The 16,927-nt window shown below is 41.3% G+C and overlaps 2 protein-coding genes across 4 annotated transcripts; both read right to left on the reverse strand.

Annotated features, from left to right (window-relative positions):
* Positions 1–278: 278 nt before the first annotated feature.
* Or2t29 (olfactory receptor family 2 subfamily T member 29) lies at positions 279–4,581 on the reverse strand. Of its 3 annotated transcripts, none has more exons than XM_087573506.1 (4): positions 4,555–4,581; positions 2,999–3,105; positions 2,367–2,560; positions 279–1,705 (listed from the first exon to the last, which is right to left on the reverse strand). In XM_087573506.1, exon 4 carries the CDS (start codon positions 1,694–1,696, stop codon positions 740–742), a length of 957 nt encoding a protein of 318 aa, XP_087429632.1. In that variant the 5' UTR covers positions 1,697–1,705; positions 2,367–2,560; positions 2,999–3,105; positions 4,555–4,581; the 3' UTR covers positions 279–739.
* Positions 4,582–10,999: 6,418 nt separating this feature from the next.
* On the reverse strand, positions 11,000–11,947 carry Or2t47 (olfactory receptor family 2 subfamily T member 47). The gene is given in 1 exon segment (NM_001000010.1): positions 11,000–11,947. A coding segment is annotated over 1 exon segment (948 nt).
* Positions 11,948–16,927: the final 4,980 nt, after the last annotated feature.

A 16,927-nucleotide genomic window follows, 5' to 3' on the forward strand; every position in this document is an offset into this window, starting at 1 on the left:
TCCCCACATCCCCCTCAGTACCAGATCATGTTCCCCTCCCCCTGTCCCTTTCCCTCCCCAAATACTCCCCATGTGGTTACTTTCTTCTTCCTCCCAAAGTGGGACTTAGGCATCCTCACTTGGACCCTACAGCTTGTTGAATTTTTTGAGTTCAGTAGACTGTATCTTGGGTATTCTGTACTTTTTTGGACTAATATTTACTAATTAGAAAGTACATACCATTTATGCACTTTTGGCTCTTTTAAGTATTATTTTTACTATATCATAATACAGGAGCTGAAGGGAGAAAAATATAACTTGTCGTTTATTTTTAATCTAATTTCAAATTTACATAAATTATCAATAAAATACAAAGAATTTATTCGATATGCCATGTCTCAATTCGCCTCTTGTAAACATTGCTAAACACATTTTTAAAACTTATTCTATGTTTATCAGTTGAACATATTATGATCATTTATTACTCATGACATAAATTTGAAGTGATAAGAAAATGCATAGTACTACAAAATAAAATAACCATTATTAGCTTCAAAAAATGTAACAAAGAGAGAATACAAATAGAGTTTGTGAATGGGGAATTAGGTTAATGAAGAAATTTTAGGAATCGACAAATGATTCTCCAAAAAGGAATGAATATGAAATGAAACAAGAAGGATGAGGAATAACCTCAGTATAGAATGGGAAAAACAGATGTGTAGAGAAAAGGAAAAGAAATATACATTCTTAATTGTTTACTTCATTGTTTCTGGAAAGAGGAGTTTTCACCCAACAATTTCTTTATAGCCTCAGTGACATTCTTATTTCTAAGGCTATAGATTAGTGGGTTCAACAGAGGCGTGAGTATGGTGTAAAACACAGACACCACCATGTCCTTCTCAGGGGTGTGGAATGAGGTAGGGAGCATGTAGGTATAGACAGCAGCACCATAGAAGAGAATGACCACAGTCATGTGGGAGGAACAGGTGGCAAGAGCCTTCTTCCTGCCCTCTGCTGAGTTCATCCTGAGAACAGTGAGGAGGATGGATGAGTAGGATCCTGAAATGACTGTCACGGGGATGAGAAGCATGAGCACACAGCACACATACATGAGGGTCTCATAGAGCCAGGTGTCTGAACAGGAGAGCTTTGTCACAGCAGGGACCTCACAGAAGAAGTGATGGATCTCCCGCGATCCACAAAATGGGAAGGTCATGGTGACAGGGGTGAGCATGAAGCCATCTAAGGATCCCAGGAGCCAACAGACAGACAACAGAAGGAGACACACCCTGTGGTTCATGAGGACAGGATACCGGAGTGGATGGCAGATGGCCACATAGCGGTCATAAGACATGGCAGCTAGAAGGAAAAATTCTGACCCCACAAGTGTCAGGTAGAGGAACATCTGCATCCCACAGGCAGCAGCTGAGATCCTGTGGTTCCCCAGGATCTGGTCCATGAGCATCTTGGGCACAGTGACAGAAATGTACATCATGTCCATGAGGGACAGCTGGCTGATGAAAAAGTACATGGGTGTGTGGAGGTGGGTGTCAGAGAGTATCAGCAGGATCAGGAGGGCATTCCCAGACAAGGCCATCAGGAAAACCACAAATATGACCCCAGCAAGCAGGGTAGGGTGTTTGGATTGACTGAAGAGTCCCACCAGGTCGAAATCTGACTTTCCAGTGTAGTTGTTCATCCAGGTGGTGATGTCCATGGGTGTCTCCTAGGCAACCAAGAAGCTTTGAGGTTAGTGACTGACTATTGATAGGTGCACAAGGCTATTATGTTAAAAAGTCTCCTGGCTGCTATATTTGAAAATGATAATCTGCCTATAATTTAAGACAATAATTATATTGCCTTAACAAAGCAATAATTCACAGATGTGGCTAGAGACATCGTCACTCAGAGTAGAGACAACACTGATCTTTGCTAATGACAAATATGTTCTTTATGGATAAGGTCTTCAAATTTGCATGATTTTTCATTACTAACAAATATAGTGAAAACAACAAACCTCAATGAAAGTGAATTGAAAACAAGGAAATAAGCAAACACATTAATTATTCAGAACATTAACACACAAGTTATTCTTCAGTAACATTGCAGAACTGCTTCTAAGATTAACACAATATGGGACACGCTCTCCAGTTTAGCATGCATTGAAGAACGTGGTTTTAAAATAATATGGTACAAGATCTTAGTTGAGTAATGCATACAGCTCATTTCAAATTGAGTTTGAACTGTCCTGTAACTTTGTTTCTTAGATAAATGATCTTTAAATGTACATTCATATAAATGTATTCATATGAAATTGTAGACACAATAATATACATAATGTGTTTCTCATGCAACACTGGTTAGACAGAGTTAATTGGAACTCCCACCTCTTCTGGTCTCTGATCCTCCTAGTTCATCTCCTCACAGGCTGTCCATTTGCTCTAAGCTTCATCCGGAGACTGAGGCTTTAGCAGTCACTGCTGGTTGCCAGGCCAGTGTGTGGCAGCAACATCTTCGTGGACCATCAGCCACTTACTTTCTCATGGAGTCTGAGGACAGAGAACAGAGCCCCAGGATGTTCCTGAGAGCAGTTCACCATTACTTCACCCCCTACTCACCCTTCCTCTGCGTTAGATGCTGAGAGAAACCCAGGGAAACATTAACCTTGATTGCACTGAACAATGTCAGTGTCCACCCATGCTGGGACAATAGTGCAAGAATGTAAACTAAGCTTGAAGGTTTCAACAGCTGCAACACAGTGAGAAACAGCATCAGACACCATGTATCCAGCCTTCTGGACAAGGCTCAGAAATGTCTCTTCCACATGCACTTCTTAAAGAGAGATTTTTAAAGTTTTTTTTTAATTTCTAAACTAGTAACATAATTTTGATTTCCCTAAGCAATAGGAAAAAAATTAAATCTCTTGCTGAGATGTTAGCAATAATTACAAGAGAGGGGCCATGAGATAAAAAGCATAAGTCTCTGGAACATTTTATATAACAAAGGAACAAAAGCAAACCTGTTCCTGAAGCCTTTAAAGTGCCTCGTTCTGCCCAAGCTGCTGCTGATATGGAGAATCCAAAGAGGTTCTTGGTGCTTTATATAAATGCCAGGCAGATTTGAGACCTATAGGAAGAGATGGGCAGAAATAGAGACAGAAAATAGACTGAGAGATAGGAAGTAAAAAGATAGATTTCCATTTTAAAGAAACTTAGATCTTTTAAAAGTTTAAACTTTTTAATGTTCAGTTTATGTTTTTCTGCTGACCCAGTTTGTAGTTTTGATGGTGAACAAAGACTGGGGAGGGAGCCACAGACTCTGAGAGGCTCTGAACACTGTCTCCTGGGTGAGTGGAGGTCAGGAGGCAGAGGAGGGGCAGGAGGTGTGTTTTCAGGGTCAGTGCCCTGTGTCAAGTGGTGTCCACTGGCATCAGTGTCCCCAGGCAGCAGTGAGCATGGGGTCTGCAGAAGGCAAGGGATTATCAGCTGTCTAGTTTTTACTGCTGTGCCATTTGATGCCATGTGAACAGCTTGGTGCAATGTGAACCCTTTGCATTGCTAACAGTGAAGGCAGAGCAATGACAGAGCAGCATCCCAAGCCAGCAGCATCCCTGAGCCTCTCTGGTGATTCCATTGCACTCAGCGCACTCCCCTCTTTTATAAAAGAGAAGCTCAGGGTCTTGGGTATCTGCCTTATGTCCTACAACCACTGACAGAGTGAGTACTTACCCTGTGAGTAGGCACAGAGTGGGTGCCTGTCTAGGTTCTACAGGAAACATTACTTCTTCAAAAACATATACTTTGAATTTGTGTTACCCACTGTCTGCTTCATATTGTGGAATGTAAACAAAATGAAGACAGTTAATTTTGCATTATTGTAACCATTAAAAATTACCTACACTTGAAATTAAATAAACCACCCAAAAGACAGTTTTTAAAACAAATGCCCTGTCCTATGAGTAATTAAAAATGCAGAAGCGTGGCTGTGTTGCCAGATGACTTACAGTCTTAGCATTTGTGAGTCTGAGGCAGGGGGAACAAAATATAATCAAGGCATGTCTTGTGGGTATCTGTCAGTGTGTGTGTGTGTGTGTGTGTGTGTGCGTATGTTTGTGTGTGTCTCTGTTTGTTTGTGTTTGTGTGCATGTATGTGTGTGTCTTTGTGTGTGTGTGTGTGTGTGTGTTTGTGTGTAGTACAATTGCTTCATTCCTATTATAGAAAAATTCTCGGTGAGGTAGTACTGAACAGAATCCTTAGGAAGAAGCTGTTTGTGGTAGTTTACAGCTTTAATTGCAGCCCTGGGATGGAGAGGCATATGTAAATCAGAGTTTTAGGCCAGCCTGGACAACCAGAGCTCACCAAAAAAAGAAAGAGAAGGAGAAATGGAGGGGAAGAAGGAGGACGATGAGAAACTGGAAAAAGAAGAGGAATAAAAGAGGAAGAAGCCGAGTTTCTTTCCTCCTTATAATAAGTAAGACAGTAAAGAATAAAGAATAAAAGAGGTTCTGTAAAGAAAGAACAGACTGTCTAGTGACCATCCTGTGATGTACAGACTCTCCTGTCAGGTCTACTCACCAACAGATGCATCTGCAGCTGTAGTCTGAGCCGTAAAGACCAAGGTCCAGCAACTGGTTAAGTGCACAAGGAACAGGAGCCATGTGACGTCATCCCTGGGTGTATACTGCACATTCCCAGATAAAGATTTTGTTAATACCTCCCTTCTGGGACTAAAAGAAGAATGCAAGAACCAGGGAGGCTACCAGATACCTCTGCCAAGCCAGATTTACCCTTTGGTTTTATTATAGTTAAAAAATAACCAGTATTAAAAATAACCCCAAATATTATCATCTTCAAGAAGAATCAGCCCCAATCAGTTACTGTATGTCTGGGATTCGTTCACTCTTCAGAATTCTCTCCCCACACTCTCTTACTCTCTGTTTGTATATTTATATAAACTTTCAGTTGCCTTTGTGACATATTATCTTTCATAGGTGTGGACTTGAAAGCTTGATGTTCATCTGCTAAACTATAAACACTGGCCCTTACAGTGCATGGCAATGCTAATTCTGAGCCCTCATTCCTCCTGTGCCACCTTGTTCTACCCTCACTGCATCATCCCTGTGTTCTGCTGTCTGTCACAAACCATATTCTTTAGAGCTGCCTTCAGTTTAAATGCTTGTTTCACTTTAAATAGAGACCTGAAAGTTACTGAACAATTTATAAATACAAATGTCTTAGATGAAAATGTAAATCTTGATATTACCCACAGTTTAGCAAAAAATGGCACTTTAAAAGTCACACACGGTATGTACTCATTGATAAGTGGCTATTAGCCCAAATGCTTGAATTATCCTAGATGCACAGAACACATGAAACTCAAGAAGGATGACCAAAATGTGAATGCTTCACTCCTTCTTTAAAGGGGGAACAAGAATATCCTTGGCAAGGAATAGGGAGGCAAAGTTTAGAACAGAGACAGAAGGAACACCCATTCAGAGCCTGCCCCACCTGTGGCCCATACATATACAGCCACCCAATTAGACAAGATGGATGAAGCAAAGAAGTGCAGGCTGACAGGAACCAGATGTAGATCTCTCCTGAGAGACACAGCCAGAATACAGCAAATACATAGGCAAATGCCAGCAGCAATCCACTGAACTGAGATCGGGACCCCCGTTGAAGGAATCAGAGAAAGGTCTAGAAGAGCTCAAAGGGGCTCGAGACCCCATATGTACAACAATGCCAAGCAACCAGAGCTTCCAGGGACTAAGCCACTACCTAAAGACTATACATGGACTGACCCTGGACTCTGACCTCATAGGTAGCAATGAATAGCCTAGTAAGAGCACCAGTGGAAGGGGAAGCCCTTGGTCCTACCAAGACTTAACCCCCAGTGAACGTGATTGTTGGGGGGAGGGCGATAATGGAAGGAGGATGGGGAGGGGAAGCCCAGATAGAAGGGGATGGGGAGGGATTAGGGGGATGATGGCCCGGAAACCGGGAAGGGGACTATTAATCGAAATGTAAATAAGAAATACTCAAATTAATAAATATAAAAAAATGGAAAAAAGTCACACCCTTCTATAATCTGCAGACAGTTGTGCAGACACAGTGAGGTACACTGTTCAGTCAGAGCTAGTCTACACAGGGTGGAAGACAGAGCCAACTCTGCACTCTTGATCTGCAGCCAAATTGTATTGAACTTTTTCTGAATGCTAAAGGTTTCTGATCACTTTCCAACAACATGCCACTGTTCTCATGCCATCCTCTGGTCCCACAGTGTCCTGTGTTCACACGGGCCAGCTCCTGAGCTCTGCCCAGCGATTTAGACTACAGATGGAAGAGTGTCTTGAATCCTTCCCCACTTGATTCAAGTGCATTCCTGGGTGGACATTGGCAGGGGACAGGGAAAGGGATGGGGTCCTTCCCTATAGCTGCTGGCCTTGGGCAGCTGCATCAAGTGTGGTTGACAGAGGTACCGTGCAACTCCAAGCTATGTCCAGCACCTAAGGCAACTGAGCAGGCATTGTCAGGACTCAGCTGTGTCAGGTCCTGCATTGTTTCAGGAAAGGACCACCAGTAGTTTCTGAGTATGCAGCATCAAATGCTCAGTGAAGGGTACATGCAGCTGCCAAGGTGATGATATTCCATGTCAATGTCACAAGACTGCCCCATTCTGTACATGAAGTTCTCCAGCCTGACATAAGAAGGCTTTGTAGCATCCTAGAAACTGACTCATGAGGATCTCTTTTGGAGAAGAAAATATTTAGTGTTATCAAGCAATCAAATGTAAAAAAGTGATAAATTGATAAGCTCCAATAAGAACAAGTCATAGAAATGTAATAAAACATTTTATGTAAAAAATGATAGTGATAAGCTCTAATATGAACAAGTCATAAAAATATAATAAAAACAGAAATTGCTATAACAGAAGTTTGTATACAGCACAATCTCCTACAAATACACAGGATGAACCAGTAATTAGTGGAAATAATAAATCTATTTGCCCCACACAGGAGTAGCTCAAAATCTTTGCAAGAGACTCTGGCCAATGCCATAGGAGCCACAATGTGGAGATTATGCTGGCCTGGATTTTGGGTGTCAATGTCAGAGTCTGTGAGGTTGCTTTAGCTATCACTTGCCCAAACCTAAAAGATAGGGCTTTTCAAAGGTCTTAGTCAAGCTTTTACTGCTATGATCAGACACCATGGCCAAGGCAACTCTTTTAAAGACCACATTTAATTGGGGCTGGTTTAGTCTACTATCATCAAAGCAGTAGCATGGCAGTGTCTGGGCAGGCGTGATACAGGAAGATCTGGGAGTTCTACATCTTATCCTGAATACAAACAGAAGACTGACTTGCAAGGAACTAGGATGAAGGTCTTAAAGCTCATACACACAATGACGTACTTCCTCCAACAAGGCCACACCTAATCCAACAAGGTCACAACTCCTAAGTGTGTCACCTTCTGGGCCTCACACATTTAAACCATAACAAAAGCTTAGTGTAAAATTGAAAGGAATAAATGTATGCCCATTTATTGATCCTGCTTTACCAGATTCAAACCTGGCCACCAACAGAAGTCCAGCTCAACTTGGGTAGATAGACCCTGTTCAACCATAGGCAACAATGGCCAGAAGACCAGAGTGGAAACAGAGACCAAGAAACAAAGCACACATCTAATAAAGACAAACACAGAAATCTGTACCTCAAAGTGTAATCTCCCCAAATGTAGATGCCTACATGCCGGCACAAGAACAGAACCAACAACAGTGAAGGTAATATGTCACCACCGGAGCCCAAGCATACTATTATAGTAGGCCTGATTATTTCAACACAAGTGAAGGCCAAGAAAAATACCTTAAAACAAACTTTAGGTAGATCATATAGGTCCTTAAAGAGGGAACTAGAAAAGTCTAGACAGTCAAGGAAACAAACCAAACAGTTGAAGGATATGACTAAAACTTCTCAAGACTGGAAAAAGGAACTTGAAGCAATAAAGAAAACACAGAGGGATTTGCGGAAATAAAAGATCTAGGTAAGCAGACAGGAACTGCTTACAGATGCAGGCATCACCCACAGAAAACAGGGGATGCAAGGCAGAATCTCAGCTGTTGAAGATATGATAGAAGAATTTGATACATTGGTGACAGAATATATTAAATCTAAAAATTCCTGACATGAATATCCAGGAAAAGCCAAACCTAAGAATAATAGGGATAGAAGTAGGAGAATAATTTCAATTTAAAGGCCCAGAATATATTTTCGACAAAGTCATAGAAGAAAATTTTCCTAACCTAAAGAAGGAAATGCCTATAAAGGTACAGGAAACTTATAGAATAGTAAGAGATTTATTGGTTCAGGAAAGGAAGTCTACCTGCCACATAATAATCAAAACACCAAATAGACAGAACGAAAAGACAATATTAAAAGCTGCAAGAGAAAAAGACCAAGTGACATATAAAGGAAGTCCTATTAGAGTTACACTTGACTTCTCAATGAAGACTCTCAAAATCAGAAGTGCCTGGACAGAGGTATCCAGTCTGTATGAAACCAGAGATACCAGCCAAGAGACTATACCAAACAAAATTTATGAGGCCACAATCAACCTGATACTCAAGCCATACAAATATCCAACAGAATAAGAGAATTACTAATCAATTTTCCTTAGGAACATAAATTTAAAATAGTCAATAGAATGTTTGCAAACCAAATCCCAGAACACAATAAAAACATCATCTATCATGAATATCAGGATGGTTCAACATTAGAAAATCAGTTAAATATAACTCATGAAATAAACAATCTGAAAGAATAAAACACACATGACCATCTTACTAGGTGCCAAAAGAGCTTTTGACAAATCCAACACCCTCTCATGACATAAATATGATGGAGACTAGGGATTCAAGGGACATACTTCAACACAATAAAGGCCATTTACAGCAAGCCTGTAGCTATCACCAAATTAAATGGAGATAAACTCAAAATAATGCCACTAAAATCAGGAACAAAGCCACAACACAATAAAGGCTGTTTACAGCAAGCCTGTAACTATCACCAAATTAAATGGAGATAAACTCAAAATAATGCCACTAAAATCAGGAACAAAGCAAAGCTGCCTACTCTCTCCATATATATTCAACATAGTGCTTAAGACAATAAGACAGTTGAAGGAGATTAAGAGGATACAAATTGGAAAGGAAGAAGTCAAAGTATTACTATTTGCAGATGATGTGATAGTATACATAAGCGACCCCAAAATTTCTACAAGAGAACTCCTACAACCAATAAACCCCTTTAGCAAAGTGGCTGGTTAAATAATCAACTATAAAAAAAATCAGTAACCCTCCCATATATAAACAAAGAAAGGGCTGAGAATGGAAGCAGGGAAACAACACCTTTCACAATAGCCACAAATGATATAAAGTATCTTTGGGGTAACGCTGATCAAGCAAGTGAAAGACTTGTGACAAAAACTTCAACCCTTTGAAGAAAGAGATTGGAGAAGATGCAGGAAGGTGGAACCATCTCCCTGGTCCACCATCTTGGACAAGTAAGATCAGCCTACTGAAAGTAGCCGTACTGCCAGAAGCATGAAAAGATCCAAAGCGATACCCAGGAAGACAGCAAAATAAATTTTGTGGGCCAGGAAACGACAGCACTCAACTTCAAATGGAAAGAAACAACAATGACAAAAACAAACAAGCACCACAGGACAGCTACAACCATCCTGTACAAGATAAGAACTTCTGCAGGAATCACCATCCCTGATGTGAAGCTGTACTACAGAGCTGTAGTCACCAAACCCACCAGGTGTTGGTAACCCAGATAGAAATTCACACAACTATGGACCACTGAGTTTTGATAAAGAAGCCAGAAAGACACATCTTTAACACATAGTGCTGGTCTAACTTGGTGTTTGTAAGCAGAAAACCCCAATAGATCAACATTTATCAACCAGCGTAAAACTAAAGTCCAAGTGGATCAAAGACCTCAACATAAAACTAGATACACTGAACCTGATAGAAACCCGATAGAAAGTGGGGAATAGCCTTGCACCCATTTGCACAGGAGACAACATCATAAACAGAACATAGATAGTATACACACTTAAATCATCAATCAATAAATGGGACCTCATGAAACTGAAAAGCTTCTATAAGGCAAGGCCATCACCAATAGGACAAAACAGTAGGCTTTGGAATGGGAAAAGGTTTTCACTAAGTCTACATCTGATAGAGAGCAAATATCAAAAGTGGTCACTCACCTGTGGCTCAAAAAAAAAAGTGATTCCTAATTTTCTTTGAAGTGAGAGGTCTATTGGATTTTTTTTTTTTTTTTGATTCTTTTTTTCGGAGCTGGGGACCGAACCCAGGGCCTTGCGCTTCCTAGGTAAGCGCTCTACCACTGAGCTAAATCCCCAGCCCCAAGGTCTATTGGATTTTGAAGGATTCATTTAAATGCAAACACAGCGACACTGACAATTTAAAATGCTCAGGGCAACTTGAACTATCCAGATTTAAATTCTTTTAACCTTATTTTTTTTTTTTACTACAGCACACCACAGGAGCTGAAGAGAGAAAACTCTATTTTGCTCTTTATTTTCATCAAATTTCAAATTTACATAAATTATCAACAAAGGACACAGAATTATTTCAATATGCCTATTATGTCAACTCATCACTTGTTGACTTTGTTAACCAATTTTCTTTCCATGCTCTATATTTTACCAGTTGCACAGTCACAGGCAGTATGACATGACTTTTGAATGATAAGATTATTGACACGAAAAATTAAATAGCCATCACCAACTTCATAAAATGTAACATTTACAGGATACATATTAAGAGTATGAATGCATAAGAAGTAAATTAATGAAGAAATTTTTAGAATAGAGGAAGAGTTCTATAAAAAGGGATGAATATGAAACGAGGCATGATGGATCAGGAATAACTTTAACACAAAGACTGGATCAACAGATGCATAGAGACAAGGAAAAGGAATATGCATTCCAGATTACTTTATGATTTCCTGGAAGAGAGTGCTGACACCCAGCAGTTTCTTCATAGCCTCAGTGACATTCTTATTCCTAAAACTATATATTAGTGGGTTCAACAGAGGTGTGAGTATGGTGTAAAACACAGACACCACCATGTCCTTCTCAGGGGTGTGGAATGAGGTAGGGAGCATGTAGGTATAGACAGCAGCACCATAGAAGAGAATGACCACCGTCATGTGGGAGGAGCAGGTGGCAAGAGCCTTCTTCCTGCCCTCTGCTGAGTTCATCCTGAGAACAGTGAGGAGGATGGATGAGTAGGAGCCTGAAATGACTGTCACAGGAATGAGAATCATGAGCACACAGCACACATACATGAGGGTCTCATAGAGCCAGGTGTCTGAACAGGAGAGCTTTGTCACAGCAGGAACCTCACAGAAGAAGTGATGGATCTCCCGCGATCCACAAAATGGGAAGGTCATGGTGACAGGGGTGAGCATGAAGCCATCTAAGGATCCCAGGAACCAACAGACAGACAACAGGAGGAGACACACCCTGTGGTTCATAAGGACAGGATACCGGAGTGGATGGCAGATGGCCACATAACGGTCATAGGACATGGCAGCTAGAAGCAAAAATTCTGACCCTCCCAGTGACAGATACAAGAACATCTGCATCCCACAGGCAGCAGCTGAGATCCTGTGGTTCCCCAGCACCTGGTCCATGAGCATCTTGGGCACAGTGACAGAAATGTACATCATGTCCATGAGGGACAGCTGGCTGATAAAAAAGTACATGGGTGTGTGGAGTTGGGTGTCAAAGAGGATCAACAGGATCAGGAAGGCGTTCCCAGACAAGGCCATCAGGAAAACCACAAATATGACCCCAGCAAGCAGGGTAGGGTATTTGTATTGACTGAAGAATCCAAGCAGGGTGAAATCTGAAAATTGTCCAGTGTAGTTGTTCATCCAGTTAGTAATGTCCCCGAGTATCTCCTAGGCAACCAAGAAGCTTTGAGGTCAGTGACTGCCTATTGATGAGTGCACAAATCTATTATGTTAAAAAGTCTACTGTCCTCTACATCTGACAGTGATAATGAACCTGTAATTTAAGGAACTTGACAAAGTAAGAATTCCCAGGTATGGGTACCGTGTCATCACTCAGAGTAGAGCTGACACAGTTCATGGCCATGATCTTTGCTGATGACATACAGGTTCTCTACCAATAAGTTCTTCAAATTTACATAATGATTTTTCATTACTAACAAAAATAGTGAAAGCAAACAAAACACAATGAAAGTGAAATGAAAACAAGGAAATAAGCACACATATTCTTCAGAACATTAACACACAAGTTATTCTTCAGAAGCATTGCAGAACTGCTTCTAAGATTACCACAATATGGGACACGCTCTCCAGTTTAGCATGCATTGAAGAACGTGGTCTTAAAATAATATGGTACAAGATCTTATTGAGTGCTGTATACAGCCCATTTCAAACTGAATTCAAACTGTCCTGTAACTTTGTTTTGATAAATAAATGATCTTTAAATGTACATTCATATAAATGTATTCATATGAAATTGTAGACACAATAATACATGTAATGTGTTTCTCATCCAACACTGGTTAGACACAGTTAATTGGAAGTCCCACCTCTTCTGGTCTCTGATCCTCCTAGTTCATCTCCTCACAGGCTGTCCATTTGCTCTAAGCTTCATCCGGAGACTGAGGCTTTAGCAGTCACTGCTGGTTGCCAGGCCAGGGTATAGCAGCAACATCTTCGTGGACTGTCAGCCACTTACTTTCTCATGGAGTCTGAGGACAGAGAACAGAGCCCCAGGATGTTCCTGAGAGCAGTTTGCCATTACTTCACCCCCTACTCACCCTTCCTCTGTGTTAGATGTTGAGAGAAACCCAGGGACACATTAACCTTGATTGCACTGAACAATGTCAGTGTCCACCCATGCTGGGACAATAGTGCAAGAATGTAAACTAAGCTTGAAGGTTTCAATAGCTACAACATAGTGAGAAACAGCATCAGACACCATTTATCCAGCCTTCTGGACTAGGCTCAGAAATGTCTCTTCCACATGCACTTCTTAAAGAGAGATTTAAATTTTTTTTTTAAATTTCTAAACTAGTAACATAATTTTGATTTCCCTAAGCAATAGGAAGAAAATTAAATCTCTTGCTGAGATGTTAGCAATAATTACAAGAGAGGGGCCATGAGATAAAAAGCACAAGTCTCTGGAACATTTTATATAACAAAGGGACAAAAGCAAACCTGTTCCTGAAGCCTTTAAAGTGCCTCATTCTGCCCAAGCTGCTGCTGATAGGGAGAATCCAGAGAGGTTCTTGGTGCCTCATATAAATGCCAGGCAGATTTGAGACCTATGGGAAGAGATGGACAGGGATAGAGACAGAAAATAGAGTGAGAGATAGGAAGTAACAAGATAGAGTTCCATTTTAAAAAGAAGTGTTCATGAAAAGAAACTTAGATCTATTAAAAATTTAAACCTTTTAATGTTCATTCTATGTTTTTCTGCTGACCCAGTTTGTAGTTTTGACAGTGATCAAAGACTGAGGAGCGAGGCACAGACTCTGAGAGGCCCTGAACACTGTCTGCAGGGTGAGTGGAGGTCAGGAGGCAGGTGAGGGGCAGGAGGTGTGTTTTGAGGGTCAGAAACCTGTGGTAAATTGTGTCCACTGGCATCAGTGTCCCCAGGCAGCAGTGATACCAGAAATGTGGTATCTGGAGAAGGCAAGGGATTATCAGCTGTCTGGTTCTTACCGCTGTGCCATTTGATGCCATGTGAACAGCTTGGTGCATTGTTAACCCTTTGCATTACTAATAGTGAAATCAGAGCAATGGCAGAGCAGCATCCCAGGCAAGCAAAAGCTGTAAGCCTCCCTGTTGCTTTCACGGGCCTCACCACACTCTTTTCTTTTATACATGAGAATCTCAGGGTCTCCGACATCTGCCTCTTTTCAGACAACCACTGACAGAGTGAATGCTTACCCTGTGAGTAGGCACAGACTGGGCACCTACCTGGGTTCTATGGGAAACAATACTTCTTCAAGAGCATATACTTTCAATTTGTGTTACCCACTGTCTGCTTCATATCGGAATATGAATACAATGAAGACAATTACTTTTGGATTATTGTAACTGTCAAAAATTACCTACACTTGAAATTAAATAGATCGCCCAAAGTCAGTTTCGATAACAAATGCCTTGTCCTATGAGTAATTAAAAATGCAGAAGGGTGGCTGTGTTGCCAGATGACTACAAAAGTCCTAGCATTTATGAGTTTGAGGCAGGGGGATCAACAACATAGTCAAGGCATGTCTTGTAGGTATCTGTCAGTGTGTGTGTGTGTGTGTGTGTGTGTGTGTGTGTGTGTGTTTGTGTGTATGTCTGTGTGTGTGTTTGTATGTGTGTGTGTGTTTGTATGTGTGTGTGGTGTGTGTATGTGTATGTATGTGTGTGTATGTCTGTGTGTGTATTTGTATGTGTGTGTGGTGTGTGTATGTGTGTGTGAAGGTCTGTGTCTGTCTGTGTGTGTCTCAGTGTATGTGTGCAGGTGTGCTTGTGTGTCTGTGTGTGGATTACAATTGCTTCATTCATATCATTGAAAAGTTATCGGTAAGGAAGTACTGAATGGAATCCTTAGGAAGAAGCTGGGTGTGGTAGTGTGCAGCTTTAATCCCAGACCTGGGATGGAGAGGCATATGTAGATCAGAGTTTTAGGTCAGCCTTGTCTACAGAGTGAGTTACTGGACAGCCAGGGCTCACCAAACAAAGAAAGAGGAGAAGGTGGAGGGGGAGAAGGAAGAAGAAGAGGAGGAACAGGAAGAAGCCGAATACCTTTCCTCCCTATAATAAGTAAGACAGTAAAGAATAAAGAAAAAAAGAGATTCTCTGAAGAAAGAACAGACTGTCTAGTGACCATCTTGTGCCATGCAGACTCTCCTGTCAGGTCTACTCACCACCAGCTGCAGCTACAGATGTATCCTGAGCTGTATGGACCAAGGTAAGGCAGCTGGTTAAGTGCACAAGGAACAGCAGCCACGTGACGTCATCCCTGGCTAGACTCTGCACATTTCTAGATAAAACTTTTCTTAATAATTCCCCTGAGGGACTTTAAATAAGAATGAAAGCAAGAGAGTCAGGGATGCTAACAGAATCCTATGCTACAGGCTGAGTTTTACTCTTTAGTTTTGCTGAAGTGAAAAATCATAGTGAGCATTAACAATAACTTGGAATATTGTAATCATAAGTAAATATTAGGTGCAACATGATGATTCTATGTCAGTTATTATATGACTGGGTTACTGTTCATTGTACAGAATTCTCTCCTCTTCCTCCTTTTCTCTCTCTCCCTCCCCCACCATGTGTTCTATAAATTCCAGTAGTTTTTGTGACTTTTTTCTTATGTGTGAACTCAGAAACTAGGGGTTCAGCTGCTATTTTGTAAATCCTGACTCATTTTTTTCATTAATATATTTATTTACTCACTTAACATGATCACAGAAACCCCTCTCCTCTCTTCTCTATCCCACCATCACAAGTCCATCCCCCCATTACCCCCTCTTTTTCTCAGAGATGGGAAATCCCCTCACCCATCTTGGGCACCGTTCCACCTTGGAGCATCAAATCAGAACAGAACTAGGCACATCTTCTCCCACTAAGGCCAGACAAGGTGGTATAATTGGGGAAGGGGATTCAATAGTAGACAACAGAGTCAGAGACAGCCTCTACTCCACTTGTTAGGGGACCCACATGAACACCAAGCTGAAAATCTGCTAAAAATGTGTAAGAGGCCTAGGTCTAGCTCCTGCATGCTCTTTGGTTGTTGGTTCAATCTCTGTAAGTCCTCATGGGTCCAGGTTAGTTGACCCTGTAGGTCTTCTTGTCATGTTCTTGACCCATCCAGCTAGCATGACACTATCCCCCTACTCGTTCACAATACTACCCAAGTTCTGCCTGATGTTTGGCTGTGGGTCTCTGTATCTATTTCCATCAACTGCTGAGTGAAGCCTCTCAGGACCCAGTTATGCTAGCCTCCTGACTGCAAACATAGCAGAATATCACCAATAGTGTCAGGGGTTGACTCTCTCTACTTGGGCCAGTCATGGGTTGGACATTCCCTCCATCTATGCTCCATCCTTAATCTTGTGCATCTTGTGGGCAGGACAAATTTTGGGTTGAGAGTTTTGTGGGTGGGTTGTTGTCCCTCTCCTTCTACTGGAAGTCCCACCTTACTTCAGGAGGTGTCCCCTTTAGTCATCATATTTCTAGCTACTAGGAGGCTCAGCTAGGGTCACCCTCTTAAACTCTGTGGCATCTTACCTGTCCCAGGTCTCAGTCCCAGAGATGCCCCCATCAATTTCTGTTCTTTCTCCCAGCCATTGCTTACCCCTCTTCCCCACACCTGATAGCCATCACTGTTCCCCCCTCTCCCACTGTTTTCTTCATCTATCCACATCCATAAAATGTCTATTTTATTTCCCCTTCTGAGTGTCTGACTGCCCATGGTCCTTGCTTAAAGGTCATGATTATGTTGTCCAGAGCGGGCGTAGAGGCAGGAAGGGAGCAGCTCTATTCCTGCCCTCTCAGATCTCTGAGATTCTCAGGGTTTGAACATGCTTCCTCCTCAGCAGTACTATACACATTTGGTGACTCTGTCAGTGTGTCCTACATCTCTATCCCATTTTTAAATTGAGTTATTTGGTTTGTTGGTGTCCAATTTTTTGAGTTCTTTATATATTTTGATTATTAGTCTACTGTTGGATGTAGGGTTGATAAATATCTTTTTTGCAAACATCATTGTTTATTAAGCTATATTGAAATTGAAGAAGATCTCAGAAGATGGAAAGATCTCCCATGCTCCTGGATTGGCAGGATTAATATAGTAAAAATGGCCATTTCACCAAAAGCAATCTA

This window comes from Rattus norvegicus, chromosome 10, assembly GCF_021556685.1.
Source record: "Rattus norvegicus strain SHRSP/BbbUtx chromosome 10, alternate assembly SHRSP_T2T, whole genome shotgun sequence".
NCBI lineage: Eukaryota > Metazoa > Chordata > Mammalia > Rodentia > Muridae > Rattus > Rattus norvegicus.

What these genes read in the sequence shown, in the direction of transcription:
- Or2t29 (XM_087573506.1), bottom strand. Translation starts at nt 1,696, where the DNA reads ATGGACATCACCACCTGGATGAACAACTACACTGGAAAGTCAGATTTC.